The sequence below is a fragment of the Falco punctatus genome, assembly GCF_963210335.1.
Source record: "Falco punctatus genome assembly, chromosome: 6".
In the NCBI taxonomy this organism is placed as follows: Eukaryota; Metazoa; Chordata; class Aves; order Falconiformes; family Falconidae; genus Falco; species Falco punctatus.
In genome coordinates, this window is record NC_137585.1 from 71,126,011 (window position 1) to 71,153,669 (window position 27,659).

Below are 27,659 nucleotides of genomic sequence, written 5' to 3' on the forward strand. Positions count from 1 at the left end.
AAAAAAAAGTCAAAATAACACAGAAAAAACCCACACTCCATGTCCCCACAGCGACAGGAACTCAGACATGAGCTGATTTACATTTTACAGAGATGCTGCAAAGAGGACGGGGCTTCAGTGAGCCACTCACAGTAAAAAACAAAATCTCACAAACACGCTTCACCTGTGCAGAACGTAACACACTTGACTAATTTTCTGAATTTATTTTTAACTTTTGCCAGAGTGGGGACACCTTTCAACCTGATTTTACTTCAGCTTAGCACCTACAAAAACTGGTCAACTAGCGATCAACTTTACCGTCAGAAGACAATACTTTAAAAATAGACTTGCAAAGTAAATTGAGCAGACATGTCACCAAGAACAAATAACATCCTTAGCAGGTTTTAGGACCATGTACCATGGATTGTCTGGAGCCTCAGAAAAAGGTTGGGTGCAGAAACAGAGCAGGAAGAGAAGGAGCACTCACGACCACATACATGAGAGAAAACCACCTTAACTTAAAGCCAAATAGCTGCGTTTAAGAACAACTCCCTGCATCCCTTTATAGCTTTAATAGCAAGTTATTTGAGTTTGTCACAGTGCCACTGGGAGTCCTCGGGCCACCTTACAACCCCGAGATGCCTGCACGTTCAGGGCTCTGGGGCACAGCCAACGGAAGAGCATGCCAGGGCCAGCATCAGTTGCTGCCACAGCCATGGCATGATCCCAGCTAGCAGAGACATGGGTGAGCTCATGGAGGACTTCTCACCGATCCCTGATCATCTGCCATGGGAGTGTCCCTTCCTCCCAGCCATCATCCTGCTTGAATGACATCCTGTTTTCAAGTCTGGATATTGTATCCATTGGCTCCAAGCTGTTAAGTCAACTCATTTACAAGCTGCCTTTTCCACATTAGCATATGGGAGTATGTACCAAAGTCCCCTGTAACATCAATCTGGCAGGAACAGAGGAGTGCTTCACAGGAACAGGAGACTGCAGATTGTTTCTGTGGTCTCTGCAAAAAGCCTGAAGCCACTAAACACACTGGGATCTGCAGCAGCTCTTCCGGACACAGGACTGCTCTTCAAAGCCAGAGCCCAACTGGAAGATGTAACGTGGGCCCTAGCTTACACAGTTAAATAGAAAAATTGATGTGTTTTGGTAAAAAGAAAACAACTTCTTTGTATGTGCAATTTACTACATTGCACACAGTTTGCAGTAGTGGCTAGGGACTTTAAAGGCAACAAAAATCCAGTATACTTGTGGCTCCGTATATAGCATATCTGCTGTACACCCTAGAAGAATCACCCCTGCTCAGAGAAGCAGTTGCATTTCCGCTTTTCCATGCACATCCTGAGCCACCTAAGAGAAGCTGTACCAAACACCTGAATTATAAACAGCCTTTCTGCCCAGCCCAAGCCAAGCCTGTCCATGATGCATCTTCCACTGCAGGGCCAACAGTCACCCTGACATGCCTCAGGTTCCCCAGTCGAGGCCTCGTTTATTCCAATAAACCTCCTAACGGCATCAAGTTGCCTGGTGCAAAAACAGTTAAAAGCTCCTTCCCTGAATTGCTATCTGCAAGTCATGCTCCTTGTTACCAGATGGATTAATTACTGGTCCTAGGGAGTTCAGTGGCTCAAGCTACTCAAGGCACTTGTTAAGAAGGGTTTGCCTTTAATCCGCCAGGGAGACAATCAGCAGTGGCGTTACAACCAGCTCCTGCGCAAGGACTTCTCTAATTAGTGCCATAATGATACCTCACCCAGGTAGCTTGCAGGGCTCTGACACACAATACGGCACAGAGACAAAGACCCCACATCTCTCGGCACAGCTGGGAGGAACTGATGCGACCACTTCATCCACAAGAGCCATGGTTCTGCTGTCTTCATCCACAAACCATACAAAAATCAAACCTCTGCTAAAAAAAACAGACAGCAGCACTCTGGTTTGCACAGTTGTCAGCTCTGGAAAGGGTTCATATAATCTCTAGTATGGAGGGTTTGAGAGAAACTATAAGAAAAGCTTCTTTCACACCCTTTGGTACACAGACAGTGTCTTTTAAGTTTTAACATTAAACTCAAGTATTAGCAGTAGTGAGCTCATCCTGATTCTACCATTTGCAATGGCCCAGAGAACAGCATTCCAGCACTGGAAAAAAGGTTTCCTACATGAGGAGTACCAAGCAATTCTCTGGTCTTAAGGTTTACACCCTGGTAAGAAAACTGGGTTCTAGAAGGGAGCAAAACCTGTGGCTGGGAATTTTCTACCTGTCCCTGCAGCTCAGCCTTTGGATCAATATAAAGCAGCACCTGGGAAAAGCAAAGTGGAGTCCATGCAGGACCTCAGCTGCACCTGAAAGTGGAAGAGGGCAAAGCAGCAACTGCAGTAAAGCACACAGGTATTTTGTTCACTGGCCCTTCTTTTTGCAACAGCCAATTTTAGACTAAATGCTCTTCAAGTTTAAAAGTTCCAATCAACATTTAAACATTTAGATTAGACAGCCAGGCATCTGTCAAGTTGGCAACCAAGCTGTCACCATGAATTTCCTGCTATGAAAACCTGTGTGGCTCTGACTGTGGGTCAGACCATGTCTCTGTTCTTGCAGGTCTCACTGCTGGGGGCTTTCTGGCAGGCAGGATAAGAGCAGGATTGCCGCTGTCAGAAATTCATCATGGAAAAGACAAGGTGCAGGGTCAGCCTGGGTGTCCTCAACAGGAAGCAATGGCACTCAGCAGACGCAGTAGTTTACGCCTGGCTACAGGAATCAAACCCAGAATTAACCACCTGGTCATCAGTGCAAGAAGCAGGAGGTGCTGTGGGTCTCCCCACAGCAGTGTCTGCTCACAGATTTACTCTTTATGCAAACCTTTCCTCTCTTCCACTCTGAAACCATGGTTGAGTCTTAAGAACAAGTGAGTAACTCTAATGTTTCAGAGGCGCACACCTGAGACCAGGCTTTCCCACTCAGGATCACCACCTCTTAGCAGAGTCTGGAGACCTGAACACTGGACACAACTGCTTGTTCTTGCTGGAAACGAGGCACGATGCAGGCTCTGAGCTTAAATGCTGTAAAAGCAGGCAGCTGCCTGCATGACAATTCAAAGCAGACACTCATACCTGCATCCAGCAGTACCTTGCAGGACTCCCTACCCTTCCCACTGCTCAAACAACTGTCCAGTGCTAGAGCTCAGCTGCACAGGGGGACCTGATTCCTAACTCTGGGGTGCCTCCACTGCAAAACAAGGATGTTCCCTCTGCCATACACCAACGACCTTCTGGGAGAGCAGAAACGCAGGCTGTCCTCATACCACACTTCTGATGTGGACCAGGAGGCAGCACCAGCAAGCCTCATACCTGGGCAATGGGGTCCAGCACTGCAGGATCCCTGCCTCTACATGTAGAGGATCTGACAGCCGTAAAGTGAGTTTAGGTTCCACCTTTTGCTGCTTGGCTTCTCCTACATAGAAACATCATGTACATAAAGGTATCTGCTGTTTGTGCTAAAGCTTTTTGCAGGGCAGTATGCAAACGGATGTCAAGATGATTTTTGAGAGGCCCAGATAAACTTTGTTGGCTTGTATAAGCAGACTGCAAATCATAGGGGCATATTAAGTTTAAAAAATGTCAGATTAAAGGACAAATCACCTGTTCAGAAAACAAATTCTAGTCACCTCAATGAGAGCCAACTGAAGCATCAGCCTCAGCATTACACAATCTTACTCCTTAATCACATCAGCAAGCAACTGAGAGCAAGTTTATAGGCAAACTCAGCTCTGACGTATAGTGTCAACGCAGCCAAAGTCCATAAAGCAATGAGATTTCTCTGTGTAATGGCTGCAGAGTGAAAGTCCCATTGCAATACAATATTTTTTTTCTGCACAGCCACGGTGGGTGATCCTCTCCATTTGCAAGCTTATAGAAGCATCTTAGCTCAAGCTAGTAGAGGCATTATTTCCCTCAAGACCACCAGGGAAGCACAGCAATTAAAAGGAGAGTTATTTTCATCTCCTTGTGGAGGAGCTAACGCCTCTACCACCTGCCTGCTGACACCTGCAGCTGCTGAAAGCACAGGCCTCATCTTTCCACTTCATGACACACCTCTTAATTGTGCTGCCCAATTTGTATTCATAAATATTTCAGTTTTCCATAGAGGTTTGTGCAACTTAGTTGGAAACGCTCATTTCTTGTTAGCAAATACAAAGAACTATATTGGCATCTCTGGGAATCGAGGTTCCCACAAAAAACCAATGGCACTTCTGGCAGCGCAATGGGTTGCAGCAATGTAGGAGTCCAAGTTATCATGCAGTCTCTCAAACAAATGTATTTCAAATTGCAATTGTGGGAAAAAGAAAAAAAAAAGAAAAGGAAAAGAAAAAGAAAAAAAAAAAGATAGCATGGTGTCTTCATCGTGTTCACCTTACCTCTATTTTGTTTCTATTTAAAGTTTTCCCCCAAGTCTGGCAAAACTATATAGCAGCTGGATGCTTCTTTCAGCAACAAAATCGTCTCCGAAGCACCACATGCAGCATCTTACTCCTTGAGATTTTTACAAGATAGCCAGACCTGCTAGGCTGTGAAAATCCACCCAGGAGTCTGCAGTCCTGTCCATTAATTTTAGTGCTCTGTCCTCACATGGCCTGTAGCCATTAAAGGATCACAAAAAATTTTTTAAGACGTTTACATCATCCCTATACAATATGCAGGGAAGCTGAGGCAGCATGATGCTGGGTTCCCACAACACACACATACACCACAGCAGCTGGGCTAACTGGGACAGTGATGGTTGGCCAAATGGGGCACAAGGAGTGTAGACTCTGTCCACAGCTCAGGAGAAACATTCTTCACGAAGCTGTTTTCAGAACAATGTGGTAACTCAAAAGATAAATGCTATTCCTGACAAGATACTTGTTTTACCATAATGCACCATGAGAGGACTTGAAATACAAAGCTCTATGCTGCTACGCTGCTGCATCAGCAGTTTGCATGCTTGCTGACCAAAGGCCCTGCAGAACATGGAGAAGAAAAACACTCTCATTTAATAGAGCCACAAGAAGCCTGGGAGCACAAGAGTGTTGCATGTGGACAAAAAAATAAAATAAAGCCCTGCCATCAGCTACTGCCTTGGACTGGAGAGCTGCTTTACATGTGGAGATGCAGAGCAATCAAACCCCAGGGGCAACCTGGCTTGGACAAATCTTTCTGCGAGGCTTCCTGAAAACCAAGGCCATGACATATCTGAAAGAAAAAAACCACCTCTCCAGCCTTATTTTTAGCTTAACATGAAAAGTTATTTCCATAGAATTCTAGGGATGTTAGTATTTTAACCATAAAACTGAAGCAGAAAACACTTCAGCAACCTTTGATGTTAAAATATTTAATTTCCAACTCTATCACAAAAAACCCCAAACCAATAATGCATTATCAATCCAGCTGGAGGTTTCTCTGAAGTGACAGCTTGTCACTTTTATTGCTGCTTTGATGGCATGTGCAACATTAACAGCCAAACAGTTGATAGATCTTTTTATTGACCTTTTTGTATGTGCACATATATTCTGCACACTACAAACCAGAAAAGTTTCTCAGATGTGTTACTGGATTGCAACAACCTTCATGTCCTTATCTCATTATCCATGCTCACTTCTCTCTCTCTCTTTTCTTTCCAGCACTCCACCAGCAACAGCTCATTGTCTTTGTTCCTTCCTCGAGCCCATGTGCTGTGGGTAGAGGCACAACCAGCTTCACTACTCACACCATCCTAGGATGGTCTCCCTCTGCCACAGCAAATCTGCAGATAAATGTCTACTTTGCTTTGTTTTAAGCCCTAGGCATGTTTCTGTTACTCAACTACTACAATGATGAGGCCATAAAGAAGTCAGATAAACACAAGCATTTTGTTTGCCAATACAAATGAACTCAGCTACATACCTCTGACCTTTTGGCGGTCTCTCATTTTACTTTAAAAGTAAAATGTTTAAACTTTTTATTTTCCCTTTTCATGTGAAACTATTAATGACACAAAAGCTGTCCATGAACAGCTCTTGCAGACACCACCTTTCACAATGGCTTAAAAATCCAGCAACTAAGTTTTGTTTTATGTTGTTGTGGAGTGGAGCTTAGGTACGTGGTTTAGTGGTGGGCTTGGCAGTGCTGGGTTAATGGTTGGACTTGACGATCTTAAAGGTCTTTTCCAACCTAAATGATTGTATGATCTGTTATCAGCCAAGGCACAGTAGATTTCTTTGTAAAATTATTGAAGTGTGAGCTTGTCTGATTCCACCTAAGTAATGAACATGGTGCTTTGACCAGAATGTGATCTTTCTGCAGAGCACAGAGGAAATCCACACATCTTTGCTCCACTATGACACTTCTTTGTATGTTGCCCAGTCCTTTCCATCTTGCTACTCCCTCTAAAGAAACTGGCTTTCAGCATTTAAAATTTATTGTGGTGCATCAGACTGAGTGCATCCAGAGCCTCCCCTGCAAAACACACCTGCCTTGCACTCACGTCCTGCACCCCAAGGGAAGGAGATTTCCCTAAGGATGATCCCTCTCATACCAAGGAAGCTTCCCTGGGGGGTTCCTCTCCGCTTTGTCCTAGCCATAAGGAGGTCAACAAAGGGCTGGACCTGGAGAGACAGGGAGTCCCCTACATGCCTAGGGCAGATGACTCCCTCCCTTTGTCAGAAGTATCTCACTCAGGGTCTGATCTGGAGTTAAAACCATTGGCAAGCTCCCCTGTGCTCCAATCCACAGCACAAAACAGAGGAGGGAATGAACTAGAGCACACAAGAAAGGCCCAAGGAGCATTAGCCAAAACAGTACTCCACAAGCAACCTTCCTGACCTCAGTGCCTAAAAATCACTGTGAAGTGTAGAACAAATATCTTCCCTGTTCATAGTTTATGAGAGGTGACAAAAACAGCTCAAAGGGGAATGCTCCCAGCAGCCTGAGCTCTAGTGCTTACTAACATTTCTACTGTTTCATGCAGAAAATAAGCACCAATAACAAAGCTTCATATCTAACTACTATCTGAGCCGTTACAGTCCCACAGGAAAGAGCAGATCAAATGCATCCCCTGGAGATGTAGACATAAGCTCCACTACAAAATAACAGGATGTGACTGCAAGATGGCAAATCTATCTCTCTCTCTCTGGTTCTGCCATGTCTGGCTGCTTACCTGGGTCATCTTGTCCACTGAGACGGGAATGCCATCGATGGTGAGGGGTGGCAACTCTGAGTTAACCTCCTGAGGTGCAGGAGCATGCTCTGCTAGTGCAGACTCCAAGTCTTCCAGAATCATGCTCTTGTACTTGCGTACCTGTGGGGAATCGTTAAGCTCAGGTAAACAAGGTAAGGAGCACCAGGAGAGGAGAGGGCAAGGACACAGGGCCAGCCACCTTCCCCAAGGTGCTGCAGAACAGAAGGAGCAAACAACACCACAGCTGGCAAGAAGAAATACCCATTGGCCCCAAAGACTTGGCCAAATCGAAGAGCTGATGATGAAACATCAAGAAACACTGACAAGTGGAAGTATTTATGGGATTAAAAGTTAAGTTCCGAAGCAAGACTTATCATGGTCAAGGATCTGCTCCATTTACTGTCTTGTCTGTAACAAGGTGCAAGCACTGACAGCTGAGCTGAGTTCAAACATGTCGTCACTACCATCTCCCTTTGATTTTTAATCCAGGACATTCAACCCTGGTGAGATGTGCTAGGCAACAATTCATGCAGAGAAGAATCATGTCCATACAATCTGAACTCTTCTTCCCAGGGTTTTAAACATGACCTTCAGATCAGTACCAGGCTTGCAAGACTGCCTTGAGCAGAATGAAACTTGCAGAAAAGGTGACCAATTTATTACACAGGTTTTCCTAGAGACACCTACCACGTTCTCCAAGGGTGCAGCACCAAACACTTTAAAGACAGGATTGGGTTTCGAGGGCGAGATGCACAGAACGATGGCTTGCTGCCCCACTCTGGTAGTGTACTCATCCAGCGTGGCTCGGAGCTTCCTGAAACAGTGAATAGGTATCAGCTGAAAGCCCTGCAGAAACACAATCCTTCACATTGTGAACTGCCTTTCTTAATGCTACTCATTCACAAACCAGGTAAAAAACAGAGCCGCAGCTGGTCAGGTTAGCCACATGTACTGCTTGTTCCTCCGCTCCTGCAAGCCTGCTGTGTTCCCTGCAGTCACCCAGCAGCTCAAATATCAATTATTCTCCCTTCTCTCCTTTTTCCATTGATGTGAAAGTAAAGAGAAATCACCACAGCAGCAAAGCTAGGACAGCACGAGTCTGCATATCCACTCTGTCACCATCTAAGTGTATTAACAATACAAAACTTGTGAGGTAAAGGACTTGAATGATTCAACAACAGAGGACTGCAAACACAGGTTATTTTTACATCCAGCCTCGTAACAGTGCATTGTAACTCTCTAGTACCAAAGTCCTGCTCAAACCAGAACTGTTAAGAATATGACTACAGGACAAGCAAGAACCAGAAATATTGCAACAGCTCAGCACAGGAAACCCAGGTATTCAGACACCTGCTACATCAGCAAGTCCCTTTGGAACCATCTCTCTGTAAAAAGAAAATGTTCCATCGTATACTTCTCACCTCATTCACCTTTAAGCAATGCAAGAGAATGTGTCAGAAAAGTTGGCAGAAACTCAGAAAGCAAGAGAGAAGTAGTGTTTATCACCAGATAACCTGAGTGCTCCATAAGGTGACAGTTTAGTATCCACCCTGGACATACCAGATCCTGCTGTTAGCAGCAAACACATTGCCAAAAAGCACCAACACCACCACCAGCTACACAAAGATCCAAGAATCAGAAGTTTTAACTTCTCACTTGATTCACAGTGATGTAAAAATCAAACACAAACTTGTTAAACTGATCAGGTTGGGGGTGGGGGGAAGGCATTTTTATCAGTATCTTACATGTAGTAAAATGAAATAGTGGCATGAAAGAAAAATAAATAATGCTTTTACAGAGAAGTTTATTTTAAAAGATGGTTGTTCATATTTCAAGAGAGAAAAGAATCTGCTTTTCAGAAATGTTGCAATAAACATGTCTGAGTCAGCAGAGTTGGGGAAAGGAGAGAAAACCAGAATGGTGCTATAAAAGAAAGGGAGTCCGCTCCCAGGGAATATTATTTAACCCTAACCCAACTCCACTTCGTTCTGGTTTGATCATGCGCAAAAGGTGTTGCAGGGCTCAGCAGATGAGTAAGCAGAATAAGGAAACCAACTTAATTTCTAACCAACTCTACAAGAGTTAGACTAGAAGAGAGGGAGAAAAGGGAAAACTCTTGCCATCACTACTTCAGTGCGTTAAGTGTGCATGCAGGAGGAAGCCAGCAAGAAACAGAGTGATAAACACTCCAGCTCCTCTGATGTAACCCAGTTAAAACAAAACAGTTTAAAAAGCAAAAACTGCTTTGTTCCAAAACCTAGTAAATAGTTCCAGCCAGTATTTACAAATATTTCCTGAAGATGGAATTGCAGGTGATCTCTCCAGGCTTGCAGAAAGCCTGTGCAGTCACTGCAGCATCAGTGCTCCTAGGTGGCCATCAGGTGGGCAGACAGCCTCAGAGCACCTGTAATGCAACCCATGAAGGACTACGGAAGTTTGGTGTATACAGAGCAAGCTTCTAGAGCCAAAGAAAGTGTTTCAGCTCTGGCAGGCATCTCCCTTCAATTATTCTCCCCCAACACTGCACTACAGGCTGGGTCAGTCTTCAGCGTGGAGCTCACACAATGGGATCTGCTGGCAAAGGAAATTCAGGTACACATACACTAGATTTATCCACAGAGCCATTTCATAATGCAGAAAAGACTTTTTTTGTCAGGTGGGCAACTCCCTCATGCCACTGCAGAGCTGGGATATGGCTGTAGCTCTAGATTCTCAGGCCAGCTGCTATTAAACCAGAATGGTGGATCCCCCAGAATGGTTATGTCAGTCCTAGTGATCATAATAACACATTAAAGATGAATAGACCTGCAGTTTAACCCATTCCTGCAAAGTAAAACACAGCTCTTGGGTTCCAGAAGAGATGACCCAAAAAATCCCCAAGCTGGGCAACTCCTGGACAGCACATGGTCTCACCATGCACAGCACTGGAGACAGACTGAGGATGCAGACTGAGGTGTCAGAGTGCAGGCGGCAGTTCTTACCGTAGCAAACGTGTCTGTTGCCTCTTGCGGATTGATGGGTTGGATTCAAAAACATGTGGTCGCTTTCGTTTTTTACCTGTTGCCACGGCAGCAGCTGCTGCCATCCCCACAGGGCCTGGAAATCAAACCACAAAGGGTGAATCAGCACACAGCAGCTCAGGAACTGGCCAGAAAGGACATTGCTGTTGCCCGCCCCCCCCCCCCCCCCCCCCCCCCCCCAAAGGATGGGTCCCAAGGGCTCAGCTCACCAGCCTCCACCCTGGACCAGGGTGACCTGAATTCCCTGCTGAGCTTCCCAACAACTAGGATTTCTCCTCTCCAGCACTGGAGATGGGTATAAAAAGGCTCCATTCCCCAGACTGGCAAATCCCAGGCCAGTCCCAGGTGAAAGTCACATATTTCAGTCCAGAGTCTACCTTACAATCACACAACGTATTTTTCAGTGTGTCTGGAGGATAAAACTCTCAAGTATGCCAAGACTTTAAATAACTGACTGTAGTTCAGGATATCCCGGTGGCAGGGGAGAAGAAACAGGGTACAACACCATGAACCCTGCTCAGACACCTCAACTACAGCATCAGCAGAGTCCAAGGCTTTCCCCAGGAATTAAGGACCAGTTCTAATGGGAAAGGAATTGAAAATCCAGAGTTGCTGGCAGCATCCTACAACAGCCACCTGAAGAACAGCGGGGACCACAGCAGGGCAGCATTATTACTTTAGTGATCAAACTCTAGATACAGAGTCTATAAGAGGGAGTTTCATTAAGGTAACTGGAAGTAAACCAAGTAACACACAGCACATTGTGCTTCTATTGGTGATCTCCAGATATGGGTGGCAAGGTCAGAGTCAAAAAGGCCTGGGGTCTAATGCCAGCTCAAGGACTTGCCTTTGACTCCTGAGCAGACCTCAGTTGCTCTGTGTGTAGTCTCTCCATACGTCAGAAGTGAAAGAGCACATCAAGGGTCATAAAAGCACTATATTTTTGTGTTTAACAAAGATGCAGCTACTGAGTCTGGAAGTCCTAAGCTACTGATCACTGGAAGCTGGTAGATGATAAAGAAAGTAGTGTCCGATGATACGTTTTCTCTAGGCAGCTGCTCTGGGAGACAGCGTGCTTGTAACAGATAGAGCTCTAGGTGACACTCCAGAGCCAGGTTTTGTTAATCAGTAATGAATTACCTGAATGCTACCCATGGCAGGCACAGCAAACACTGCTGCGTACTGCTCCAATAATCCTGTACTTATGGGGAAAAAAAAGAATAAAAAAAGAAAGAAAAAAAAAGAATAAAAAAATAGAATAGAAACGTTGCCTTTTGGGGAACTGGAAAAATATTTGCCCTGGAAGTGAGGAAAAGCCATGCTGGGCTCTCAGACAAGCTTCGGGCTGGATGGGCCAGCTCATGCTGTGAGCTGCAGCCGTCCGCCCCAGGGAAGCAGGGCAATTCCTGACATGGGATGCCAGGCAGCCCATGCACAGGGAGGACTCGCGAGCAGACAAGAGCCACCAGATGCCCCTCCTGCAACCACCACCCAGGACTGAAAAGCTTGTGTCCTAGAAGAAAAGGGGAAATAAAAAAATCCTGCAGGAGCTGAGGTTGGAAAATGAATAAGCAAAGGGTGTGGGATGCCCAGTGGGGTGGTGGGACTTCACAGGTTCAGTCAAGCAGATCAAGAGCTTTATTAATCAGATAAAAGCTGATAACAAAGTCAGACCAGATTCTGAGTAATTATTTATCACTGCATTTTTCTACTGAGTTAGATCTGCTACAAGGCAAATACGGAGGACATTTGGCAGGGGCTTCACTAGAGATCTGCTACAAGGCAAATCTGGAGGATGTTTGGTAGGGGCTTCACGGGAAGGAAATTGTGATTCTGAAATACTTTCCCAGAACATATACGCCAGGATCCTTTGTGGCATCTCCTTGGGAGATGCCTAGCATGTGAGACCCCTAGCTAAGCAACATTGCGTAGCACTCCTGGGTTATTTTTGCAGTTGCTTACAGGGGCCTGAAATAAGCTTGCTCTTTGACATATTCAATATTGTAGTTTTCTTATTTGAGGCAGCATTTACCAGGGACCTTTTTTATTGTACAAACCAGTCTCTTATTCTCACCATCTCTATATTACACACAGGTGAAGCAATGCAAGATTCAAGCAGCCAGCAGACCTTGCAAAGACGCGTTATTAAAGCCAGAGCAATAAGGAAGCATTCACAGCATCCCGTGGGTGATGACAGGATCACCCCCCACCCCCAAATGCTGTTTGCAACCTCTGCACAAACACTAAGTTGGGTGAAAGACACTGAGCATCCCATTGACATTACCTGCTGCAGCCAGGTGGGCAGTGACCTCATCGGTAGCCGTAGAGTTGAGGATGTCAGAGTCATCATAGGAGGTGTCCTCTGGCGAAGATGGTGAATCTTCATCTGCGCTCAGCATGCCATGCTCTGTGTAGGTGGCTACATGGACCTGCTGCACCTGCTGGGCCACTGCATGGGCCTCGATGGTGGCCATGTGCTCTGTTTGGGTTACCCCGTGTTCTTCCATCAATAGTTACTGTCAGAGAAGACAAAACCAAAAAAATCACAGGAAGGGGTTACTGACATTGAGGCACCATAAGGGAGGGCAGCCAAAGGGTTCTGAGCCAGCTAAGCGAGTAGGCTGTGACCAAGAGGGAACAGAGATTACCTCCCCCAGTGACAGTGGTCTTCTACAAAAGGGGAAAATAATGACTACACCAGAAGCCAGAGGAAGAACTTGAAGTTTAAGAGTTCTGAAAAATCCATACTTCCAAACAACATGGCGTGTCACCCAGAGGCAGTCATTGTTGCTGGAGAAAAGGTCTTTAAGGATCTTGTAGCCCCAAGATTATGTGCCCCTCACTCACTACATATTAAGAGGTCTGATCAATGCTGGAACTTATTTTTGCTACTTCAAGATCTAGTTTTCAGGGAAGATGCTCAAGGGTGATACACAATCTCTCTCCTCCAACCTCAATAGCTCAGGACATGAACGAGGATGCCAGTACAGAAATTTACTGGCAGCAAGTTAAATTCCGGAGACCACTTTTGTGGCGTTACTTGTTTAGAGTCCGGAAGCAGGCAAAATCATTACAACCCAAACACAAATATTACACAAAGCATATTTATTTAATGCATCTAGTGGTAAACCACTGAGCAAAGTAGCAGCTTACAAACTCAGCAGGGCACTGGATCACACACCCTGAACATAAATCTGTACAGAAGGAACAAGACAGTAGGTATGCAAATATTTTCAGTGTGTGTCTGCCACACATTTGTGGAAAGGGAAAAGCACATCCTTAAGATATTTTCAAACTACATTAGAAGAATTAGGACACCAACCCTCAAAAACAGATTCCCCCAAACCCTCAGGGCAAACAGCAGAAGGGAAGAGATGACCAGCTGTAGGGAACAATAAAACATACCCAGCAAATTCTGACCTCCTAAGTACAGTCATTGGATTTAAAGCTCCTGATTGACACCCTCTTCATGGAAAGCTATTCACCTTGTCAGGAGAAGAGAGCTAGAAGCATGGACACAGACCGCAGGGTGGTCTCAGATACATGGCTGGCTAACTGCTCTATGAACTCAGACAAGCTGTGCCATCACATGCAGCTTTGTCCTTTAAAAGCTTTCAACAGCTTCTATTATCCATATTGTGTCATAAATACATGACACTGCAAATAATCAACATGACAGAACCCTCAGCCTGGCAAAATAATCACCAGGCTTCTACCGAACACAAAAAACATGTCATGATGACCAAACCATGGAATGCCACGGCAGGACTGATGAGATGCTGGGACCCAGACCAGAAGGCACTCTGTCAAGAGGGTTATTTTGACCAAATTAACCAACAGTCACACACAAAGAAGGAACAACTAATCAAGACATGGCAGGAGACTAATATGAAGGTGGGATGCTCCATGGAAGAAACGGGTAAGAACAGAGGATACCTCGGCTGACAATGTGAACACAGGAGGCAGGAGGAGTTTAAAGAAGAGAACCGGAGTCTTGCTCTGAATTCAGAAGAGAGTACAAAGGGACAAGGCACAACCAAAGCTGTGGAGGAAGAAGTATTTTTTGCAGCAGCATATTAAGCAGCAGAAGCTTAGAAGCAAGGAAGTGGTTGCCATAGTTCAGACAAGAAATGGAAGAAAAGGTAGGGTGGGGAGTGACTGGTATTTAGATGCATTTATTTCTGCCTCAAGTCTACTGACCAAAGACCTGAAATATGACAGATACTTCTTTCTTCCCCATCACCAGCTGATTTCTAAAGGCTCATTTCCACATGCCTCAAAATGTCTCCTGCAGCTCAATGAACTGAATGTTATGGACATTTATAAAACAGCTCTTCCAAAGGCAGTTCCAACTTGAAGATACCAAAAATAGGGATGGAATTATTTTAGAGAGTCCTGTCCTCAAAACAGGATGCATCTTCCACATTTTACTTCAGTGCATCTGTTTTTACAGGGAAAAAAAGCTGCATCTCAAACACAGGGAAAATATTCCCTGGACAGCACTAAGAGAAAGCTTCCCGTTCAAATGTCAGAGGGATGTACATTGTCAAGCAGAGGATGAGATGAAGTTTCTGGTGTAGCAGCAGGACCGAGATATTGAAAGGAAACTTGGAATGAGCCAAAGAATTCCGCTGAATACAAAGTCAAAACGCTCATTACCATGCATACATTATAACAGCCAAACCATGCTGTTCTCACCCTACTTCAGCCACAGAGGGTGGCTGCAATCCATCACCTTATCTGGACTTGCCCAGACAGCAGAGATGTTTGCAAACATTGTGTTATCCCTGAAATCCCATCTGACTGCCCACAGCCACCCTGTTGTCAACAGATGGTGGTTTCCCAACCAGCATATCCTAGGGTTTAGGATGAGTTAGCTCCATGTATTCCCTTGCAAAATGAATTAATTCCTTCTGCAGCTGCCATAGCAGCCTTGGTCTTCCTGAGAAGCCAAATCTGACCTAGCCACTTCAGCATGGTTTCTCATTTACTAATACAAAGAAATCCAGGTGCATCTTTCCAAAGCATTACTGAACTTTTCAAAAAGCCAAAACCAATTTCCAAAGTGTTTTGCCCTGCTCAACTCTGTCCAGTTAACTGAAAATTCAGACCTTTGAGGCTGGGCTCCCTGGGAGGTACCAAGAGGTACATCTCTGCTGACCAGAGAAGGAGGCCACAGCAACCTGCCTTCCAACACAGACATCATGGGTTTGTAGCTAAAACACAAAAAACGAGGTCAGATTACAGAACCCCTTTATTTTCCATGTCTGTCTATGGCTGGTTTCTCACCAACACTATACACACTTCTAACAAGAAGAATCACATAAAATGAAGGGCTTCTAGTAAGAGACTACAATACTGATGCATAACGCCAAGTTCATTGTGGAGCATCAAAGCTTACCCCATTAATTCTGACATCTTCATGAAGGACAGAAGCAGAGAGGAACTGTATGTATCCAGTGGATTTTCATTCATGAGGTACCAACAGTGCTCTAATGCACAGCTATATTCTAAATGTTAGGGTGATACTTGTTTGCTACCGGTTTGGGTGTCCTAGCTCAGGAGAGTCAGTCTGGTTAAAACCAGGGACCTGAATGCTCAAGTGAGATGGAAGGACTCGGTCACATACTTAATTACGCAGCTGGCTGGTGTGTAACTGAGGGAAGCATGGTCTAGTGCCTAAAACAAAGAAGTATCAGGATACAGGTCCAGTATCAGAAGCTGCCCAGATGCTAAGATGACCGAGGCACTAGAATTGCCCTCCATACTGGGAAGGCTGGGAAAGAGGCACATCTATATTTACACTCCCACTAACACTGCCCCAAGAAAAGTGATGGGGTTTGTCCATGAAACACTAAGAGGTCTCCTAAGAGTTCCCAAATAGTATGGACACAAAACGAAATTCAAGTTGGAACATGAACAAGATGTGTCCCAGCTTCTGTCTTCTATCCAGGCACATGCTAGAAGAACTCAAGCCTGCAGGACAGCAGAAGTGCTGTTGTGAGACTGTTACAAACCTACTGAGGTTATGACTAAAGCCAAATCACTTTCAGACTCACAATCCTCCCTCAAAGGCTGCTAGAGTTAGATGTTGCTGTTGTCCAACCCTGTTTACAAGTCAGATTGTAATATTAGAACTATCCAAAAATAGCACCGATTCAAATACTACCAGTAAGGAAGGGACTAAGATGCTGAGGTACATGGAAGCAAACTGAAAACTTCTGGCTGAAAAAAAAGAATCAGCAGTAACCTCCTTCTAAGGAACTTATTTTGCCAGCACCACAGAAAAATGGGGACAGAAAGGAAAAAAAAAAATTTATTTCAAGCAAACCATTAATGGAATAGTTCAGCAGGCCAGCCTTTCTCAAGCCACTGTGCTTTTTCTGAAAGGGTATATTGCTGTTTTTCTCATTGGAGCAATACAACTTTAAGTACTTTCCATTAAAATAAAAGATATTATTTATCCACAGAAAAATATGATTAGAATATAATTGGCAAAGCCTAGTAACCTTTTAGCTCATCAGGAGACAAGACTGCAAGACAATGGATGCTTCTGATACCATTTGTTTTGGAAGGAAACCTGCTTGAATCAAGAGGCAGTCTACACCTGATGCCACCAAAACCAATACTTTTTTTTATAAATAAAATTGGTAGTAGACCAAAACTATGCATTTCTGAATCAGCAGGTGGACAGCTGAGCAAGCAACATCAATACCCCTCATGGGCAACCATGCAAATTTAAACACACATGCATTTCATCTAGATTTTATGGGCGCACGTTCTGCTTCACTGCACGGTGCCTGGTTGAATTTTGGCATTTTTGAAAAGAGTTAGCTATAAGCAATGACTGGGATAACAGCAAGGTTGTCGTGTTTATTTAAAGATTAAGTCCACTTGGTTCAAACAAGGTTTAATAACCACCAATCTACTACAAACGCTTTCCTCTCTCCACTGCCTCCCTTCCAAAAGAGTCCAAGGTACATGCTGCAGCGTCTGAAGGTCACTTGCTTTCTCAGTGGCCCTATTAGTTTTCCTCTCTCTCTTTCCTGCCTGTATAAAAGTAAGTATAAGATGCAAAAAGGCAATAAACTAATGCAGCTCTTCAGCAAATGGTGCAGCCTGCCCAACTGTGCATACACCACCACCACAAGCTCTAGTAATTAATTTTCAAGTTGTAACTTGGATTAATTCTAGTTTAATCTTATAGTTGGCTTCATTCAATGCAGGTTTTCTACTTTTCCAACTTCTGTGCTGTTTATTTTCATACCTGCACATTTTCCTTCCAGAAAATTTCCAAATCATAACTGAAGGTCATTGAGCCTTATCTTCTGAGTGTTGAAACCTTGGGTAGTTATTCATACATTCAAATTATTCCCAAAGGATTTCTGATATAAGTCAGGCTTTGTGGGCAAACACTTTGACTGGCACTTTGTGCTGGTGATGACCAACCTGTTCATACTGTTGCTGCCACAGCAGCGAAGCATCTCTGCTAGGCATCTGAAGTGCCCATACTTGGATTTGAACAGGGATTCAGGTAGAGGATGAAAGTTGTTCATAATTAATTTTAGAATTGAGCATTCATCGTTCCAGAAAAGAAAAAGTTATTCCTGTTTTACTTCAGAAACCAGAACAGTTTCAGGTGTAAGGAAACCCTAACGATATGATGATGTCTGCAAAGACATTTCCTGGTAGTTGTAGCTTAGTCCAGGAGCCTTGGATGACAGCCAAAAGTATTTTTAAAGTCATTTAAAGTGCTTAAAAAAATATGAGGATAAAGTCCCTCTCATCACATAGTGCAGTTGCTTTACGACTGTGTCAGAGGTTCCTTTGATGTACTGTCAACTACGATCAATGGCTGTTGACACCATCGCTGGAAGAATACCAGACGCAGGGGGAGCAAAGCAAGCTAAATAGCAGAAGCCATACGATTCAACCACCAGAAAACAACAGAAACTGAACATAAACCCCATAAATTCTGCATTAAATTTAAAACCACATGGATTAAAGACAAGGTCTTATCTGCTCGGTGTAGTTTGTGGTGTGAATGTGAAGAGATATAATTCAACCCATACAAAACCATGTGGGTTATCCCACTGTAGAAACTGTCCTCTACCACTGCCATCTAGTTTAATGTGGCTTCATGTGTACTTTAAACTGAGCCAAAAAGAAAATGTCCACACCATAAAAAACGATGAGGTATACCAGCATGGCTGGAAAAACTCTTCTACACAGACAGGGCCTGGACTTATTTTTAAGCTTTAAACCACTAAAGCAGTTTTCCTTTAGATGCTGTAGAAGCACAAGACATTGCCCTCTGAGACAGTCAACTTAGAGATGAGCATTTATCTGCCAGCATTTTAAATCACGCAGCCATTTTTAATAACTCACCCAACACAATGCTTAATTACTCTGAAACCCTGTTCAGATTAACAATAAATAAAAGAATCGCTGGGACTCACTTCTTTGGCAGTTTAAATAATTTTAAAAGGATGAAAAATGTGAATTATCTGATGAACACTGAAGGAGAAGGGCTGAGAGACAGAATATTTTGACAGAGACCTGCTCTGCGCTCTCCCCAGCATGCATAGCTCACTCCAGCCACGTGTGCTCAGATCCCTCCCAAGAGAGCAGCTGCTGCACAAAAGGGACCTCGAGGAATGCAGGGACACAGGTTTTAAATGAAAAGAGGGTAGATTTAGATGAGATACTAGGAAGTAATTATTTATGATGAGGGTGGTGAGGCACTGGCACAGGTTGCCCAGAGAAGCTGTGGCTGCCCCGTCCCTGGAAGTGTTCAACGCCAGGTTGGACGGGGCTTGGAGCAACCTGGTCTAGTGGAAGGTGTCCCTGCCTACAGCACTGACGCTGGACTAGATGATCTTCAAAGGCCCCTTCCAACCCAAACCATCCTGTGATTATTCTACGATTCTACCATCCAGAAACAGGGTGGTGGGAACAGCTAACAGACTCGCCAACATCCCAAATACCAAATATAAAGTTCTCACATTCGAGTTTTGCAGCTAGACCTTCCTTCTGCTTGGGCATTTGAGCTCACTTGATGAGCAAACCTTTCTTCCGTAAGCCAACACCATACAGCCCAAGTAGTCACTGAAAAAGGGTGTGTTTTCCTTGCAAAACTTGCTGCTTCATCAAATAGAGAGTTCTGTGCTTTCTTTGCAAATAATTCTGGTTGTCAGAATTCAGGCTTCAGATTTTCATATCAAGAGTGGGTCACTATGGGTATAACACCATAAGAGAAGACTTCACTTAAATTCTGTAATAGCATTGACATAAAAAATGAGGATGACATTTTACACCTAAAATACAAGAATTAGCAAAAATTAGAAAATAAAAAAATTAGCACAACCTTTCTTAACCAAAGGCTTTGGGAAGAATTCAATCCCATCCCAGCCAGCTGCATAGCACTGAATTAACCTTATTTGTCAGACCCCACAAGCTCAAACAGCAGCTCTGCCTTCTACAGTGATATAAGCAAGGATTTAGAAGTTACACAGAAGGAAAGACCAAACACATGCACTTTTCAGAATCTACTTTATAAGTGATCAACGCCAGCAATCAGTTTAATAGACATATTAATCTTTCCAGCTTGGGGTACTGCCCCCGTACTCATTTTAGACTTCCTCCTCCCAGTGATGAGACACAGAAGAAAGGCTGAGTTACATGACCCACCTACCGCTCTCTGAAGAACTGGCTTCGAATTGCTGAAAAGATGTTACATTTAGATGATGCAGGAGCAAACCTGATGCTACGGGAAGCCACAGTAACTACTGAAAAAAGAGGCGATAAGCTTGCGTCAGCTCGCATCTCTGGAAAAAGCCTGCCAGCCTGCATCAAGCTTCTCCTCATCCTCCTCCTTTCACCTAAACATCAGGAAGGTCAATACCTAAACCTACAAAGGTGTGTGCAGAGGTCTAGGCTGGTGTCCACAGAGGTCTGATTCTCCACAGCACAGATGGCTTGTTTAAAAAGCTACAAAATAGCCTGTTAGCTAGCAAGGGACCCACTGAAATACAGACAGCAGGGCACTGACGAACCCTCATGGCCTGCAAACATGCTCTTGTAGAGGAAAGTTTATAATGGCATTTTCCCCAAAGCCATGCCTTGTATTTGGCATGCTGGAAAGCAAGCAGAAAGAAAGGAAGAAAGGAAAAGGAAGAAAGAAAAAAAGCGAACATTGCAGTTGTTCTGTTGGCTCAGGAGACATCAGATGTTCCTAAGGTTTGTTAATTTATTTATTATTTTGGTTTTTTTTAAATACTTAATTTAGAGGACTTACTCAAGCAGGCCAGTCCTACATATCCACTCTCAAGAATAATCCCTGTGGCTCATTTCCCAATTTGTTGCAAAGGGATGGGAACACTCATGTTTTTTCTTTCCCAAACCATTTTCTGTTTGATCCCTGTACCATAGTCAATACCAATTCCTTATCAACAGCCCTGCTCCACACAGGAATGCTGCACGTAATAACTTTGTCTGACACTACACAGCAGTCTGGAGACCACTGCAAAAAGAAAAAAAAAAAAAAAAAAACAAAGAAGGAAAAAAAAGAAAAAAAGATCTGGTTCAGCATTCAAGTCGGTCACCCTCTTCATGGTTTTAACTTCAATGAAATACTGCTCCATGAGCGGAGTCTTTTCCAGAAAACATGCAACACCTCCTCCCTTTCTTCTACTCTTTTTGTAAAGTTGACAAGCATCTGGAGTTTAATACGGCCTTAATGGATTCAAGCCTCTGCTGTAAATAAGTTGTTTGCTCTGCATTAAACAACTGACATCACACCGGCACTTTTGTTCTTGGAAGCGATTCTGGAGAGTCAATCAACGGGGCTCCTGTGATCTGGGTGTGTTACTTCTCCTGCAGCAGCTCCATAGGCTGCAGGGTGGCTGCTGCAGCCATCAGTCGCCACCTGCTAAGCCCCTTCTTGCAGCTCTCTAGTGGTGTTCAGCCACATAGACAAGCACCTCTGCTAGGAAACAGGCCTCTGAATAAGGGTTTAGCCATTTCCTGCTCAGTTTGCTTTTCCCCTTCCCCTAACTTGAAGGGGAACCACAGTACTTACTAAGTGCTGCTTCTTCAACGATGCTGTGAGGAAGTAGCATCAATGTTCAGCATTACTCTCGTGCTTGTCTGCATCCCTTGCCCATTGCAGCAAGGCAGGAGGAGAGTTTTACAGCACAGGATGCAAAGATGCTGGCAGTATCACGCAGGTCTTCACACATGCAAAGCACGTGCCCCCCCTTGAGCCGCCTTCCTCGCTCCTAAGAGTCTGCAGTAGCAGGCAAGGTAGACCACACTGCCCAAATTTATTTTAAGAACCACCAACGGTTTGCAACTGTAACAGCTCATCTGCCTGCCTGCCAAAGCAACCATCAGCATCCAGCATCAGTGTCATCTCATGAGAAGGAGGGATCTAAAATACCTTTGATGATCTGGGCCACCATGACATGAAGGAGTTTTTTTCAGTTAACTAGGTTTCATACTTCATGTATCCAATCAGGTTAAAAAGCACTTCCTATGCACTTAGTACATAAGAATGTTTTACTTAAAAAGCTATTTCCAACTTCTGGCTGTATGTCTAGATAAACTCCAAATTCCCTGTGAAGACAGCCTGGAATAATTCATAAGTGAAAATGGATCCAGCAAGAAATACATGTTTTGCCATTTACTAATAAAATCAAATCCTGTTTGAGTATAATTACACCTGTGAAATTGTCTAGTACTGCTTTTTGCTATTCTGGCACAAAGCCCTCTACACATTTTTTAAAGCAAGTACATACATCCTTATATAGTTGGTTTCTAATCAGCAGGTTTCAATGGTTATACTAACCAAGAACTAACCTCATTTGGAAGCAACACCACCACAAACGAAGCGATCACACGCCATGATTTCCAGAACAAACCTTGACTGAAATCACTCATGTTTGTCAAACCTCGTTAGTCTTCAGACACTTGTGTCTACTCTGATGACAACAGTCAGAAACGGTCTGGTTTTGGTAGCTCCCCAAGACAGTCTGAATTAGAGGAGCTGCCAACCTCCAGGTGAGGGAAGAATTAGAGGACAACTTTAAAAGAAGATAGCCAGTCTCGGTTTGGTGTTGCCCTGGCTGCTTTTCTCCTCTATCTGCGCCAACACTGGCTGGTACCTGGAAGCCACATCTCACACAAAACCATCCACCTCCCAGCCACGCCTAACTCACATGCGCACAGAGCTTCCTCGAAGCATTTCCTGATGATGCTCATCAAGAAACCACTTCCAGGTAAAATCTGAGATGGCAGGAGGTCTACAACAGCTATTACAATTGCACGGGCTTCTGCAAGTGCAGCTTGCAGCCGAAAGCAGACAGGAAAGTCACCATGTCCCACCACTCAGCTGCACTACATACCAACAAGCAAGACCCAGACCTCTTCCTGGTCTTTCCTCCATGGGAAGAAAAGATGTGCACATAAACAGGTGGTTTCAGACTACTGATAGCAGATTTACTGCTTTCTGTGATGTCCACTTGTTACATTGCATTGGCATCTTTCACTGGTTAAATTAATTAATTTACCATTTTATATATATATATATAAAATTAATTCACCACCAGGATAAATTTGATACTGTTCTTGTACAAAATTCTGCCTAGAGGGAATTACCAGTGCAGGTTTGGTAAGGAAACTATGGTATCCGCCAGGGACAAGATTGATTAATATCTCAATTATCAGCACAACTCATTTAAAATGTACATTTAAATCCCAAAATCCCTTTTTCCATGGCCACGGAAAAAGCTTTGCCTTGCTCGTGGAAAGAATTTGCTGGCCTACACCTCAATCCAATAAAAAATGGCTCTTTCTGGTGAAGTATCTGTCTTGCTGGAAGCTGCAGAAGGTTTTAGATGGGACTGACTTCCTGGGACTTGAGACATTGCCTCCTGTCAGCAGCAACAACTGATACCCTGCACAAAGGCAAGATAAGACATGCTAGTTTACCTCTCTCCTATCAAGAACAAGGCAAACATCTTATTTCATAGTGGCTTACAGTGGCACATGGACAGTTGTTGCATGTCAGCAGAGATGTGGTAACTCAAGCACTAACAGAAACTACACAAATTAGCTCTCGTTCCACAGCGTCCTCCTGTGGCATAGTATTAGTATATTGATCCTTTTAATTAGGATGGAAAAAAACTTCCCTATGCTATCAGTCTCAGCATGAAAAGACCTAAAATAAAAATTGATTCTAGAAAACAAAAACAAAACCTCTTCTATTTATGTGATTTTTTTAACAGCATCTCACATAAAAGAGCAAACATATCACACTGCAGGAAAAACTTCACACACAAAGCCTGGAAAAGAAACAAAAAGGATTTTACACATATTTATTAGGCATAAAACTCCTGTTTGCTGCTGAAAGCCACCACTGGCAATGTGATAGGACATTCATTTCATGATGTATGACGCAATTTGCAGTGGGTCCTTTTTGCAGCTTAATTTCATGTATTTAGCACCAAATGCCTGCAGGAAGCTATGGGTTGAACATTAGGATGAAGTGGTTTCTACTTGAAGACTCTTCTCAGTCCTTGGCACAAAGGCGATGACAAGGGTGGGCAGGACTTCACCACAGTACTTTACCCAGGTGCACAAGGCGAGCTGGAGCAGATGCCTGGTCTCCCACCTGCCCAGGCCAGCAGGAAGCAGGAGCAGCACATCAGAGAGAACATGAAGCTCTCCAGGAAAGAAAAAAAATATAAAATAAAACCACCACAGAACCACTTTTAAGTTACCCCAGTAGCTGAGCTGGGCTGGACTGGCTGCCAAAGCAGTTTCTCGCCTCAACCAGAGCAACGGTACTTCACAGGGAAAGCACAGCACGTACATGCAGAAGGACTCCGCTTTTTTTTCCAAGCAATTCATGTAAGTTTTTTATTTTAAAAAAGGTAACAAAAAGTACTATGGTGGAATCAATCCTCCCCATGAAGACAGCAAGAGAAAGGTTAGAACACATCTAGCATTCAGAAACCCATGGGAAGAACATGCCACCACATCTCGGCCCATGTCAGCCAGCGAGTGTAATCCAAAACTGGAAGTCAAACTACACCATAAAATCGTAAACCATGGGGTGGAATTTTCATTTAGCATTCCCATGCCTCCCCCCAGGTTCTGCAGGTTTCACATTAAGCACGGGGTGTGTGTGTGTGTGTGTGTGTATGCGATACACAGACATGACTCTCCCTTACCAGTATCCACCAGTAACACCTGGGGCAGAACCTTCTCTCCCAAAATTGTTTGCAGGATGTGTAGTCTGACACGAGTCTAGGAAATATAACATGATAAATGGCATTCTCAAAGGTAGTACTTTGTCAACTTACACATGCTTTCATTTTATTTAAAGAACACCACAGAAACCCCAATTTCATATTATTTTACTTTGACCTGCATAGCCCAGAAGTCATTTTAACAGCGTGAAGCAGGTTAGTCATCTCTAGTCAATACAGCTCTTTTAATTAACACACAAAGTGGTCTTTTAAGAATTACGAACCCAATAAGCGCAACTGCCGAGAAAGCTGCTATTTGCTGATCGCGACAGCATTCTTGGCACCGCACAAAGGCACAGCCCTCGCCCCAACAGGATTACTGCCTAAAAGACACAGCGAAGCCCTAGCTGGCTGCATTAAGGTGCAAATGTTCCCAGTTTTAATCCTCTTTTATCGAGAGAGGATTAGCGGTTATGCTGGACTACCACAGAAAAACATAATGGAAGAGTGTTTTACTAAGGGATTCGAAAAAGAGCATGGTGATATGACCGAGGCTCAGCAGTGTGAAGTATCACATTAACCATAATGTCCAGTATGGATAAAGTCTGCTGTCTTCAACCTTGGCTAGATGGATCACCTTAAGGACCTGGTCCTCACATCACATTAATTCAACCAGATCAGTATACGGTAAAGGCAGATGCCACAACCCTAACCACATTTAACTATTTAACTCCCACCCTAAAGTGACAAGCCTGGCCCACCCCTGGTTGATGGCTCTGTTAATGATGCAGTCCTCAGGAAGATACTTAACAGGGTATGGCTGATTCTAAACCCAGAATGAGTTACACCAGTATGACTGTAGCTGGTGTTAGGCAGGGTGGTACCACCGTAGCTGGATGAGGAAGGGTACAGGTATTCAACCTGTGTGCACAGAAGGTCACAGGCAACAGATTAAGCAGCGAAGAGCAGTCCCAGACCACAAAAAACCCCCAACCTCTCTCTCTCTCCTCTTGCAGTTTTATACTTTCACCCTTTCAATTCATTTGCCTTCCAACCCTGCAACATGTACTGAAGCTCTCTGTTGTCAGCCAATAAAAAAATTAAGAACCCAGGCATTCTGCCTTCAAAACAAAAAAAACCCCAAAAAACAACAACAAACAGCAAAAAAAAAAAACCACGCCCCCAAAAATCCTGTAGGGAAAATACACAGTACAGTAACATTCGTTTTCAGGGTCATCTTTTACCTAACTTTGAAGGTTTTTTCCTACAGCCATTTTATGAGGAAAGGTGGTGGATTCACAGGTCCACAAACAGCCTCTCACATCAACTGCCTCCCTGCATCCACACAGGGAAAAATTTGGGGATTTTCCTCCAGGCTCAGGAAAAAGGGCATCTCAAGTTACCCTGCTGTGCCCTTCAGGGCATCTGAGGTGACAGAGTACAGCAAGGCTTGGTTCAGTGCCAGTAAAAAATGGGATACCTCCTCCCCTTAGCACCAGGAGCTGGGAAAAAGGACTGGACAGACTCCTTCCCAATGGTTTCCTGTGGTTCAAGAACACGTCTGCTTGCCTGCCCTGAAAAAGACTGCAGATGAGGAGGAAAAACTCCCCGGCAAACCCGCTGGAGAACTAACGAGCAAAGACCCTGAAAAGTGCAAGTGTCACCTCTGTAGACAAAGCACCAGACGTGAGAAAATCCAGCGCGTGTTACATTTGCAGCTGCATATTGTACAGGATTAAGATTTGTGTTTTCTGGAAAAAACTGCACCTACAGCCCAACTACATGAAAGAGATTTGTGTGCGAGTTATTTAAGTCTTAAGTACCTGCACGCTGGATTTAAATGCTGGTTCAAACTTTTTTTTTCTCTAGTATTGACAAAGAGCCTGTTAAGCAGGCCACAGTGCTCTCCAAGCATCCTGCTTCATCCTCAGCTGTCTTCCTCACAGGCAAAACTGAACAGTCAAGACCCAAGCCGTTTGTTAAAAGACAAAGCGGGGTTATTAGAATCACTCAACTCACACACACACAGACACAAACACACACAGACACCCCCCAACACTCTTCTTATGATGAACAGTTACTTCCTTCTGCCTTAGTTTGAGAAGGGGCACAGGTCAGTATGGCTTGCAGGAGTACTAGACCAGAATCTCAAACTTCCCGTGCACATGGAGAACATCCGAGATTGAGCCATCATGGTTTTCCAGTCCTGACCCACCTTAAGTCAGTGTTCAAGTGGGGTTTTTCCTGCTTTGAATACACAGCATAGTATGCAAATCCTGTGGGAATTCAAAATTTTTAGAGTTCCTGCAACACACAACCATGCATTTGAAACACTGAAAAAGGACCATGGATTTTTATTTGCTGCTACATTTTGTACTTTAGATGTCTTTCACATTTCTTCACCACCACCTCCATCTACATATGCTTCTCATTATCAGGGTTTAAGTATTAGAACTACCACAGGAAAATACACTATTTCCTTCTCGAGCAAGAGACCAAATTTACCGATTTACCTGCAAATTGCCATGAATACTCATGATGCAGAAATAATAAGCCCAAAAAAAAATATCCAAAAGCCAACTTGTAACCCAAAGCAACTATGAGAAGAGCTTCAAAACAACTAACTCCTTCTAGGGAGGAAAGGGAGCAGCACTATTTGAGGTCTCTTCTCCTTCAAAAGGGAAGCCAGGAACTAAAGAATTTTCTTTGTGCCCAAGAAAGTAGCTGCAGAAGCAGCAGCAAGAGACTCTAATGGCTGACACCTAAAATAAACTTAGGGGGAAAATAATTAATTTACACATAGAGGATGTTGCAACATAAATAAAGCATGGAGACTCTGGGGGTGTGGTCTCGTAAGTATTTTTGACCCAGACTATGGGGAAGTTTTCCAAGCCTTGAAGTCACCCCCATTTGATTACTTTAATTAGCTGGTTATGTAATAAACAGTGGGAGGGACTCAGTTTCTTTTGGATTGCATTTCTTGGTCACACTGGTTACAAACAAGAAGCTTGCTCTGTAAGTGAAAATATACTGTTTTTCTGCTTATTCATTTGAAGTCAGGTGAATTTTGTAAAGGTACTGAAAAAGTTGAGTTACCTTCCAAGTTGCTATCAGTCTGCAGCATCTGAGCAATTCATTTATTATTTACAGGCCATACAGACAGCACATAGAGGAAACAGATAAAATTCACACATCTGCCTTAGACAC

General features: G+C 43.9%; 1 protein-coding gene across 10 annotated transcripts in view; it reads right to left on the minus strand.

Moving 5' to 3' along the window:
* Positions 1-27,659, minus strand: part of NRF1 (nuclear respiratory factor 1) — an 88,817-nt gene that overhangs the window by 41,392 nt on the left and 19,766 nt on the right. For 5 of the 10 annotated variants that reach the window (XM_080391314.1, XM_080391309.1, XM_080391317.1 and 2 more), the window contains 4 exons: positions 12,485-12,716; positions 10,162-10,276; positions 7,868-7,994; positions 7,160-7,300 (listed from right to left, as the gene is read on the minus strand). In XM_080391314.1, the coding sequence (XP_080247440.1) occupies positions 7,160-7,300; positions 7,868-7,994; positions 10,162-10,276; positions 12,485-12,707 (606 nt within the window). In that variant the 5' untranslated portion in view covers positions 12,708-12,716. Of the gene's footprint in view, positions 1-7,159; positions 7,301-7,867; positions 7,995-10,161; positions 10,277-12,484; positions 12,717-12,848; positions 26,729-27,659 lie in introns of all 10 variants that reach the window. The other 5 variants (XM_080391311.1, XM_080391312.1, XM_080391313.1 and 2 more) reach the window with 5 other exon arrangements.